The sequence below is a fragment of the Labrus mixtus genome, chromosome 6 (assembly GCF_963584025.1).
Source record: "Labrus mixtus chromosome 6, fLabMix1.1, whole genome shotgun sequence".
Taxonomy (NCBI): Eukaryota; Metazoa; Chordata; class Actinopteri; order Labriformes; family Labridae; genus Labrus; species Labrus mixtus.
Genome location: NC_083617.1, coordinates 13705597 through 13717988, shown reverse-complemented (window position 1 = coordinate 13717988; position 12392 = coordinate 13705597). Strand labels below are relative to the sequence as shown.

The 12392-nt window shown below is 40.4% G+C and overlaps 1 protein-coding gene across 1 annotated transcript in view; it reads left to right on the top strand.

The window, feature by feature from the left end:
• The window catches only part of lrpprc (leucine-rich pentatricopeptide repeat containing), a 57757-nt gene that overhangs the window by 28927 nt on the left and 16438 nt on the right, over positions 1 to 12392 (top strand). Inside the window, exons 24-28 of the mRNA XM_061040092.1 lie at positions 1590 to 1714; positions 5344 to 5450; positions 10249 to 10317; positions 10441 to 10531; positions 11063 to 11205. Of these exons, the coding sequence (XP_060896075.1) occupies positions 1590 to 1714; positions 5344 to 5450; positions 10249 to 10317; positions 10441 to 10531; positions 11063 to 11205 (535 nt within the window). The remainder of the gene's footprint in view (positions 1 to 1589; positions 1715 to 5343; positions 5451 to 10248; positions 10318 to 10440; positions 10532 to 11062; positions 11206 to 12392) is intronic.

Here is a 12392-nt window from a genome sequence, read left to right as displayed (position 1 = left end):
AATAAATAGCGGTGGAGCTTTTGCTAGGATTTGATAAGGTAGATAGACCAAGTGTGGAGAAAGTTTTTAAACAACATGACAAGGCTCCAACATGATAAAAAAAAAAAGTACAAAACTACGCACACTAGACCAAAAAATGCCTTTTTACGTCATCTGCAAACAGTTGTCTCATTTTTGTTCTCGTCCTTGTCTCATTTTTGGAGAAAACTACCCACCCATGACACCCCCCCCCCCCCTTTCTGGTGGTCTTGATCCACTTCCACGCTCTTTCTCTCATTTAAAAAAATCTGTTGGACTCTCTTGTACGTTGTTCAATCAGACTGTTGTGTAGTTGAACAGCCTCTTGACTGGCGCTGCCGAATAATGTTGTCCCTCTTCATATCAATTAGTGGACCTCTTTACCTTTCCAACCCCAATCACTCCATTCCTCCTCCCTCCATCGCTCTCTCGTGCTTCTGCCTCACAGAAGCCAAACTCAAGGTCAGAGTATTTTTTTTATTTTTTATTTTATTCCGCATTGTTGCTCCTTTTGGGCATATTTCTCTTACCCACTTGTCTAATTGATTAGAGGAGAGAACACTCCAGAAATTATACCTGTTCCCTCGCAATCTCTGTCTCTCACACGCGCCGTCCATCCGTCTCTTTCTCACTCACTTACACTGCCCCTCCTGCCTCCCCCATGGGTGCCCTATCTGCTTTGACCTCTGCGTGATTGACATGGTAATTACCCAATCAGCAGATTGATGGCAGCGCTGTCACAATAGAGAGGATTGAAGTAGTCTCTCTCCCTTCCCCTTCTCTCAGCCTCTCATTCTGGTGCTTCCTTTTTCCGACTCTTTTTCTCTTCTTCTCTTGTTATCACTCCATCAGGCACACTCATCCTCCCTTTACGCACCCCTTTGTTTGTACGTCCACCCGGGAAGGGCTGACATGAGAGGAAGGCTGGGAGCTGGTGTTCGGAGTAATGTTGTTGCCATATTTCTGATAAATTGCTCAGCTGGGGGGCAAGGTCATCGGCTGACAGCGTGAAATCAAAGAGGAAGATGGTGAGGAGAGAAGGAAGGAAAGTGAACGGCAGAAGAGGAGGTGGAAAGGGAAATGAGAGAAGAGGAAATGAGGTTGGGTTAAAGGGGGTCGGAGAGAACAAAAGAGGAGAAAAGAGCAAGAAGTTTGTCGGCGCGAGAGGAGCCGAGCGGCGAGGGCAAAGATCAGTTGAGTCCTTTTGTCTGCTGCGTTGCTTCCCATTTAAAAGCCTGTCCAGAGAGGCATTAGCCCCTTGCAGACAGATGTGCGAGAGTGCACCTGATTGTGAGAGAATGATGTATTGGGGCCAAAAGGCTTCATCACCCACAGTTGTGCTGTCATGAATTCAAAGGCCTGTATTGTTACAAGGGGTCATAGTGCTCCAATAGAAGGTCACAGGTCTGACCACGAGTGATACACTCTCTATTCTCTACAGACACAATCCTGTAAATGACTGATTGTACTGATATTACATCTAACATGCTCCCTGCGCTCTCTCCTTCTCTTTGTGTGTGTGTGTGTGTGTGTGTGTGTGTGTGTGTGTGTGTGTGTGGACATGCCTGCAGTGACGACCTGGCCGGAGCTCTAGAAGCAATGCTGGAGTGTCAGAAGCGCTACAAGCAACTGCCTCGCATCCACGACGTCATTGTTGGTCTGGTGGAGAAAGGAGACACGGCTCTGCTGCAGAAAGGTTTAACATTCTTCTACCTTCTTAGCTTTATAATTATTATTTTTGTTAATAAACATATTTTCCTAGAATTTAATGCTAATGGGGATCTTAACAAACAAATAAACAAAAATTCAAAAGAAGATATATTGACAACCTGATCAGTTTACCACACCGGTACTTTTCATACTAACGTTGGTCCCTTAAAGTCTTTTTACAACTTTGAGGTCCAGGATCCTTCATGAGAGAAGGAAGAAAATGTTTATCACATCAAAATTCCTCGAGAGCTCGAGCTCACAGCATAAAAGCGGGGACACAAATAAAAGAGTAGTAGAAAATAAAAAATATATAAAATAATAATAAAAATAAAAAATGACATCAACAACACAGGAAAAGAACGCAAACTACAAGAAGAACAAAGACATCACTCGAAATTCAAGATTATTATTATTTTTGATTATCTTTATTAATTTCATGCTATATTATATTAACATAACATTTGATTTAGTTTACACTATTCAAGAGTGAAATCAGGATCACATGATACATTTATACATTTCTATCCCAAGACACACAAAGATAAAATATTGAAAAATAAATATAAAGAAATGTGAATTTATATCCCATTCATTCTTCTTACATAAACCTTATCCCTCGCATCCCACCCCCCACCCTCTACAACATTAATGCACACACACACACACACACACACACATATAAGTCCTTGTCCTGTTTTCTTCACAGACTCTCCCCTCCCTCTGCCAGCCACGTCATGTCAGAGATGCACATAATCTTCTTTCTTTTTTATGCAGGCATGTGCAAGTTTCCTCCTCAAATTGTAATTTTTTTGTCTAAATTGGGCAACTTTTTTATTTAAGGCTTTCTTGATTTACTATAAGCATTTCTAGAAACCTTCTTGATATTTTCACACTTTAAGGTCATTTTTTAAATTTCATCATTTATTGATCCATCATTAAATATGCTATTTATTAATATGAAATGATCACTTTTTGTTGTCTTTAACTTTCCATCAGCCAACCATTTTAACAAACTCTCATACAGATCACACACAAAAAATAAAAGTTGAGAAAGATAGAGATAAAGGTAGAGGTGTTAATTTATGTTGTATAGATAATAAAAATAGTTTTAGAAACAGAGATGATATAAATAATCGACACTAAACATATAATAATAATCCAAAGATTTACAAGTAGCATTATAATATAATTAGAAGAAGAAGAATGGAATTAGAAGACTAAGAGGAAATGGCATGCAGCAACTTTGAGTTCTTTATTTGTCATATTTACAAAAGTTATCAGTGAAACAGTTATTGGCTATTAAAACACATATTCTCAGGCTCTCTCAGGTCTCCATTTGGATTCCAAGCTAGGAACTTAACTTTAGTTGATTTTATTCCCTGGAGTTTATCTACATCAACCTTTTTGTGTCTCCTAGTTGGCGCTAAACATTTGTTTACGTGTATGTCCGTGAGCTCTGGATTAACCCACGTTTCAAGTGCCAGCAATTCCTTGCGTATGTAAGGGTACCAGAGAGTGAGAGATGTTGAGACCAGGGTCATGTTTTGAGGACGTGGCAGATCATGTTTTGAGCAGGCTCCCTGTGTGTCGGCAGAAGCACGGGGGGGGGGGGGGGGGGTAAAGGTCAAGTTCAATGTACTGCGGGAGCAAGTGGCTCTAAAGCGCGTAAAGGTTAAAACTGTAATGTCGAGCACCTCTTGACCTCCTTACCTCCCCTTTAATCCACCCCCACTTCCCATCCTTGTCTCTTACATTCCTCATGATAGGTGACAGACCCTCTCAGCGCCCGCAAAACAAAATGACTTTAACACTGATTGTCTGACAGAGGCTGACATTTAAACCAGTGTGTGTATCTTCAAATTACAGCTGAATCTTTCTCCCACTCCCTCGTGTTTAAACAGTAAAGAAGGACCTAAACCTTGAGTCACACTCCACCTGACAGCTTTGTGAGCACATGTTGAGTGCAGCAGCCAGCTGCACCTTGTCTCGATCCTTCAGGCTGTTGCAGCGTGTTGATAGTAAAAATTCAACTCAAAAATTACCATTCAAAATGAAAACAGATATCAACTGGAACCATCCAATAGACTGGCCTTCAGTAGTTCAAAACACACTAGAAGTATGACCTGCCTCGCTGAAAGATCTTGAGTTCAAGTATCAACATAGAAATTAAATGTAGAGTTATTTTTGTGTGAGGCAACCAGAGCAACAACTTATATATTATGAAACAAGAAAAGGTCATCAGTCAGGCTTTTACCCTGAAGGGACCTGGGACTATGAAGAGAAAAAGACAATTAATCAAATTTGCATGATAGACTTTATACGAGAAATAGACAAAGGCAACTGTGGCGTCACCCACTAGTTTGGGGGCTAATGATTTGAAGCCTTGAGTTTTGGTCAACGCCATCTTGGTCTTGGAGGCAGAAATAGGATGAATAGTTTGGCACAGTCTGTATCCTAGATGACAGGTCCGTGTGGTGGCAACAGGAAGTGACACCCAAAATTTAAAGGATAAACATCAAACCGGGTGCCATTGAAGAGGATGAGCAGTATGATCAAATCAAATGGAGGCAGCAGCGATGTTGATACCAGATTACCACTAAACAGCATTGCAATCCAAAGTTTTAATTGTTAAAGCTCCTGTGAGGAACTTTCAGTCCACTCGATTTTGGCGCCCACTGTGGACAAAGCAGTGTCTTACTCTTTGCTGATTTTGTCCTGTACAAATTTTCTTTCTGGTTAAACGTCGTATCCCACTTCAGTCAAATGTTTCGCTGAGTATGAATCTTTGGAAGCTGTGGAAAATGATAAAGAAGTTGCTTTTGACATCACACTGTGACTCACTTCATCTGACACCCACCAGTTGTTACCACTGCCAGCATTAAAAACTACTATTTAGAAACAATCTCATTGCTGATGGTCTGGTTAGGCTTTGGAATGAATACTAATGCCTCTTTATGAATAACAAACAACCAAACCAATCTTCTTTTTGCAACCAGTGGATTAGCCCCCTACTGGCCATTAGGATAACTGCATGTTTAAAGCTCTTTCCCCATTAGCCTCACTTTTAAAATCGAAAAGGCTGCATCCCCTTTTAATGTACAGTTTGTATAGACATAGAGAGGATTTAAAATAAAAGTTGTCTACAACTTGTCTACATTAGATCTTAAAATGTATTTCCTTATAAATGGCTAAAGCTCATAAGAAAAATCTCAGCACATTGTTCTCGCTGTCGACTTCAGATGACAGCAGAGAACCGGGATTATTCTGTCTTCCTCTGCTCCGCTGAATGTGCAGGTCCATTTGTATAACTGAAAGTTTTGCAGTGTGTTTGTGTGTGCATATTACCTGTGCTGAAGCTGCTGGACAGAGATAGCACTTAATGCTGAGCAGAGCGCTTTAGCAAGTTCACAATGAGGGCTTAGGCTTTCATTTGGGACTTATGTGTGTTTGTTTGAGAGCAGTCTTGATATGGCTGCTTTGTGCGTGGGACTTGGTGCCAAATAATGGAATCAGTAGGAAAAGATTAAGTGTGAGGTGTGTTTGTTCACTTTGCAGGCATTTTTATTCATGACCTCTCTGCTTTGTCTCTCTCTCTCTCTCTCTCTCTCTCTCTAGCCATGGACTTTGTGAGTCAGGAGCGCGGAGAGATGACCATGCTGTATGACCTATTCTTTGCTTTCCTGCAGACGGGCCGCTACCGTGAAGCTCGCAAAATCGTTGAGGTAAGCACCCAAAAAAAAAGTACACAAAAGTAACTAACAGGGCCAGGTTTGAGTTCTCTGAATACTTTCTTTTGCACAATTTGAACAGTGTCTTGCCAATTGAGCCACATTTGTAGTCCAGAATATGGAATCCTGTGAAGTATGATTCAGAATCACAGGGCAACTAACAATTTGATATGCGAAACAAGAATATGTGGCTCATGATAAGGATGAAAAATAATCATATAATGTGACATCACAGAATGCATAATGCCCCTAAGAAGGTAAAGTGTAGGATTATCTATTAACTTAATAGAAGTTTTACCAGAATTATGATGCTCAATCTGATAAAGAGCTACCTGATAAAAAAGAAGTTCAATAAAAATCAGGACAAAATGGACAAAGCCGTCATGAGCCACAGAGGACATGCAGGCTGTAATTGCCAAACCCTTTTGTTCTCATGGTTCATCTGACCTGAATATTTTCTGAATATTTATATCTTTCTCATCTTAAGTCTTTTCTATAAGCTCTGTAGATTAGTGTGAGAAAGGGAGAGAGGCAAAGCAGGCAGATAAGAAGCGATTTTCACATGGATAAACGGCAGGGCGGTCAGGGACTGGATAGCAGGACAGAGAGATTGATGAATGAACGAATAGAGGGATGAGCCTGACATCAGATGAAGGGGAAACAAGGCTATTATGTTGTCTGATCAGGATGAGAACAAGAGCGAGGAGAGAGAAATAAAATACCTTAACTTCCCCGCTCTGACTCTGCCCCCTCGTGTCCTAGTCTGCTCTAAAAGAGGGATTTGTCCCTCTTGAGGGTTTCTAAACCCTCTTAAATATTATCTGCATGTTGTTATTGTGGCTCTCATTCCCCTTTCTGCTGTATTGTGTGCCTGTTATCCTACTTATAGCAGTGAGTCAGCTGCATGCAAGAGATGTGTGAGATTGTAAATGGACCATAGTCGTACATGTTGTGAATGATGTCAATGGAAGATGTAGGTCGTAGGTACACAAGCTGAAATGTTTCACCCACATCTGTTTGGTTTTTTGTACAGTTCATAAATGCTCAGTATCAATTTGAGGATATTTAAATGATTCAATATGAACAGAGCATCAGCAGTGAACAGACTCAACTCAAGACTTTCAGTGCAACAAGTAACTCATTTTCACTTTTTAGAAATTCTGATCTTCACCTTTAAAAGACAATACATGATACAGCTTTTCTGACACGTTACAAGAATGTTATTTTCAAATCAGACGCTTGTGTCCAAAGCAGCAGACATCTGAGAGTTGATACAAAACCAACAGTGAGTTTGTAGGGCCTCTTTGCACTCTTAAGTAAGCTGTAACGTCTGCAAATGGGATGTACCTGTAGGACATACCCACTAGGCTATCCGGCACCCTTATTGTTATTTTTTTTAAGGCTGCCAGCATTGCAATGAGCAGTATGAGTGTCAACCAAATGTGCAAAACAAGTCCGGAAAACCAAAACAATTAGCTGAAGGATGCTAAAACTAAAGTCAGTTAACATAACCTTCCTTTTTTTTTGCTCTAGTGACATCCTACTTGTAAAGCATTGGCATTTCATCCTTTTTTTAATTTAAATAGTATTAATAAGGCATCTTTAAAAGTGTTGACATCTGAGTGTTAGGGACATTTTGCAAGTTTGACCCTTAAGTAAAAAAATAAGTAAAAATGTGGATCATCTCTTACGTGACATGTTTCAGAGCTGTGTTGATGTTAAGAACAAAGTCTCTTAAACAGAAAGTTTACTTCTGAACTTTCACTCGTTAAACTTTCAAGACAATGGATATAGAGCTCAGGGTTACACTACAAAAGAATATTATCTGTCACTTAAATATTTATACACACACACACAAACCACACAAATACTTTTTTTTTTCCGCTGTGAGAGCGTCAAGTGGCTGCCCAGAGTGGTGTCTCACTTTAGGCTGTGTTTGGTATAATTGGCAGCTGATTAATCACAGCTAATTAAATGTAATGATAGAGAAAGGTGGCCAATTTTGTGCTAAATGGTCAGGTTAGGTAGAGGATGTGAGGTGGCCCGGTCTATTATCACGGCACGCATATGTGTGTGATGGTCAAGGTTAGGTAGTGTTGCTAAAGAGTGGTGAGCCATTATGTCTTTTTGTGTTAGGGAGAGGGGTTTGGTCGTGTGTGTGGACTAAGTGGCCAGGTGATTAGTGGAATTAGAACATTAGGAATTGAGATGGAGAGGGTTTGTTAAGTGGAGGTGAGCCATGGTCGGCCCCGTCTTTTTCTTTATTGTGTACACGCACTTAAAGGTGAGAGAGAAACTCGAGACGATGTTTTAGCAATCTGAAGGCCCCACAAGGCTCAAAGTGACGGCCTTTATGCACTCAGCTGCGTCTGTTTGTGCCTGGGTCAGAGGAATGTCCTCATAAGCTTGACCTCGTGACAGTTTTCCCTGATCTTTTTTGAAAACGAGAGTGTCCGTGCTGTTTTTTTGTTTTGTTTTGTTTCTACTTTGTATTCTTTTGATCCATCGTCCCATGCGTGTGTAAAATTATGTTGCCGTCTTATTTCTGATGATTTTGTTTTCTGCTCAGATTAGGGAGATTTGTCCTGACGGATTCAAAATCCCAAACACATTGCTGTGTTTGTGTGTGTGTGTGTGTGTGTGTGTGTGTGTGTGTGTGTGTGTGTGCGCACAAGTTGATGTGCAAGCCTGCAAGACTTTACCAAGTAAAGGGAATCGGAGGCAAAAAGATGGAGCACTTGCACTGGGGCCTTAGTCTCTAAGAAGATTAGACAGACTGAGAGAGAGAGAGAGAGTGCAACACATTTTAATTTGTCCCTTTGGCTCGTTGGGTAAGAACATAATGCCTTCGCCTGGGCTGGATGGAGGGATGGAGATGCAGGGAAAAAGACAGAGTTGGAGCTGGGGAGATTTGGAGGAAGAGGAGAGGGATTGGGAGAAGTGGGGATTGAAAGAGGAAAGGATGACGGCAGTGAGAGATGGTGGTGAGAGAGGGATGAAGCCCCTCTTTTCTTGACTTTCCCCCCCTCCCTCTAGCAGTATGACGGGCTCCCATCAAAGAGGCCAGCGGGGATTGAGCGCAGTTGATCCCTGTTCAGATTAACATCCTGGCAGATCGCTCTGTCTCTCTCTCGCCCTTCTTCTCCCTCCCCCCCCCCCAAACCAGATTACCAGGAAGAGAGGGCAGGCAAGATTTCTCAATCCTAGTCTTTTTCAGATTGTATCAAAGCCCCAAGAGACAGATGAAATCCTGATCACTGTTAGTCCATGATAATAATCATCTAGTCACTCCACGTATCAGGCTAAAGCTACACGAGCCTGCAGATCAATCTATGTCAGCCCTTATTTGACAGGACACACACACGCTGTCTATCTGCGTATCACTATTGTCCTAAAATCACCGCAAATCTCCTAAAAATACAAAACTATTTATGACTGTGTGGGCTTTGTAGTCAGGACATTTTTAAATCTAAATCTGTTGTTCTGTGATCTGTTTTGAATTCTGAACATTAAGATTGACCGCTGCAGTCTCTGCTGCTGTGACCTGGCTCAACATTTAGAGGAACAAAAATAATCTTAATGTCTATTTTCTACCCAAGACATTTTGGATGAGAGTTTGACACATATATAAATAACAGTGAACAATAAAATAAAATGATATGTTTTGTTTCCCATAGTCCCACAGTTTGATTTATTTGTTATCTATTTTGATGTTGCTGTTTTGCGCCCTCAAAAAGTAATATTTATCTTCCAGTTGAGTTTTTTATTAAGAAGATTTTCTTCACTATAAGGTCACTTTCTGTTATTCTCACTTAGCAGCATAATCTGTGTTGTTGCAGTGTGCTGGAGACGCTGTTATTGCCTTCAGCCTTTACTATAGTGACGGTTCAGCAAAGACAAAATGCATATACGGAGTAAAAAATGTGAAATACTTTCTAGTTATAGACATTCAAAATATATGAGCATGAAGTGTGTTATATATATTATATTATTAAATATATTTTTGTAAACTGATTGATTAAGGGAATGTCTTCTTTTGTAGAAAACACCTTCAGCTTTGGGTGCTTGTGAGGATTTTCGCTTTAAACGTCATAAACCAGAAAAACAGAGAAAATAAACAACAGACTTATTGATGGTGAAAAAAATCTGTTGTTTGCAGCTCTAGTGCAAAAAACATGTTTGAGACTCTTGTATTTTACTGTACGCCAGTTGTGTTATCCGTGTAGAAATGCTCTTCCTTGTGGCCTTCGTGTACCTACAGAATAAAATATCAACTCAAGGCCACATAAACATAGCCTTCACATTCCTCTTCCCTGTATGCACTTTAGCATTATCAACCAAAAAAACACCACATTGGTGTAAAAGGTCCCTCTGCAGATGAATTTCAAGTTTCAAAATGTTATATATACACGTTTATTCCTTAACAGCTCAGTAGGTTACAGTTGCTGTATACAAACTGAAAGTAATTTAGAAGGCTTCGTAGATTTGTATGGGTCAATAAGAATTTACACTCAAAATGGATAATGCATTAATACATTTTGAATTCATGGACCTTTAAATTGACAGTCATTCTTCAGATCCTGTTGAACTGTGATGTTGATCTGATATAAAGATTGTTGTTGCTAAATACAACATGTGAATTTCAGGGATTAAGATGTATGTATTATTTTATCAATTTGGAGAAATAACAAATCAATCGTTGATCTGGAAATATTTTTTTAAATTTTCAATGGACCACTGACATTGACAGTTTCCCACATTTTTACCAAGCAATGTTTTTTTCTTTTTATAGACCCCAGGGATGAGGGCACGGCCAGGGCGCCTTCAGTGGTTTGCAGAGAAATGCATTTTAGGCAACCAGGTAACACACACACACACATACACACACACTGAACCAATCAAGGCCACAGATACAAAGGTAGACAAAAGAGAAAACTACAAAAATTCTAACAAGCATTTTATGTTGTTGTGTTTGTTTGTACAGTTGGAGGCCTTGGAGCATATGGTGGACATGACAGCCAAGCTGTTTGAGTGTGACAGAGACGAGATGTACAGTTACGCCCTCCGTCTTTGTTGTAAGTCCCTTTCTCTCTCTCCCTCTCTGTCTGTTATGGTTTGTTTGTATCTATTTTTATTTTCATTTCTCTTAGTTTGCAACCCCAGTTTGACCCGAACTCCTCTTCAGTGACCTCCGACGTGTGTGTGTGTGTGTGTATGTGTGTGTGTGTGTGTGTGTGTGAATGGGATCAGTCAGAAGTAAGAGGTGAAGACATGGTGTGATTGCTGCAGTGGAGAGCAGAGCAGATAACAGCTGTGATTGGAGTGTTAAAGCTGATTGTCAACCCATTAAACCTAACCTTCTTACACAGACACACACACACACACACACACACACATACTTGTTAGTGTGTTTCCTAAATTACAGCATAGTTGAGGGTCAGACAGCTGATCAGATTAGATCTTTGATTGCCCTCCCTCAGCATGGAGTGCTCTGTCAGAAATTACTCTTTGCTGCAGAACTTCAACCAGTCTGTCGTGGCCTTTTACAAAATGACATAAGAACACACCTTTTCTTTTTTCCCCTCCTTTTTTGCTCTTGTTTTCAGATAACACAAACAACTGGCAGAAGGCGGAAGCATTGTGGACAAAGATGCAGGAAGATAACATTATTCCCAGAGAGAGAACCCTGCGTCTTCTGGCAGACATCCTGAAGAACAACGGCCAGAAGGTGCCCTTCGAGGTGCCTGAGGTAAAACCCCCTTAAATAATCTGCACATTAGACTAACATTCATTAGACGGATCTGTTATTCGGAGGAATAACTGCCAGAAGGTTCCTAAAGGGGAAAAAATGAAGAGCAGATAAAGCTGAGAGCAAATTCCCGAGAGCTCTGGAGGACTCTTAAAGTGCCTGAGGTCAAACATAACACACAAGCAGGCAGCACTGATGGTTTAACACAAATCACAATGCTGCCTGTGCATGCATTTCTGTCCTCAAGTATAACACAAAACAAACCTGGCTACCCTTTGTTACAGCCATGAAATGATGTGTTGATGCAAGAATCATTTGTACGGAAAAAAGAAAGAAGACAATTGTCTTTTTTTAGCTTCTATAATTTGACAGTGTTTACTTTTTCATTGTTTTGTTAAATGTTGTAAAAACCTTTTGTGCTTGGAAGCTGTTAATGTAGAACAAGCAGTTTGTAGATGTCACTGTGAGCTGTGGACTTGAGAACATTTGATTTAATAATTTGGACAATTACTGACATTTCACAAATGAATCAAAGAAGCAATTATGCATATAATCATAAATTACAGTCTTACCAGGATGCAGGACGTGTCTTAAGATATACACAGAAGTAATCCAGCACGCGCAGAGCCTGAAGCCAATGAATAAAATGAAGATGGTGTTCATTGTGAGTGTAGTCAGGTGTATTTTTAATGCTTTTGTTAAGTAAAGATATTTATCTGAGTTGCATAGATCTGCCAAATATAAACCTAGGCTGAATCCCATTGTTTAAATTCAGTGATCTCTTTCTTACTTATTTCCACACTGCATGGATTAATCAAAGAGAAAACAGACCCCAACCTCTAATCATAAAAAGTGACCCCCAGCTGCTCTCTACATATAGACCCCCACCCAGCCACTACCCCGCTCCACTTTAAGCCTCTGTTCATTACATGCAGAGGAAACAGGATTGCAGCTCTGATCTGAAGTGTGGTCAATCAGAGCGACTGGCTGGTGAAAGGAGTTACAGCTTGATCTGTCTGTAAATCTTTAATGCCCGACTAATTTAACCAGCAGCTAAATGCCACCATATGGCTGCCGCTGGATTCTTAGTTTATTTATGCACATATTCCATTTTCCTTTATCCAGATCCCCATTAGCTGCCTCGAATGTAGTAGCTACTCTTCCTGGGGTCCACATTCAACATAAAA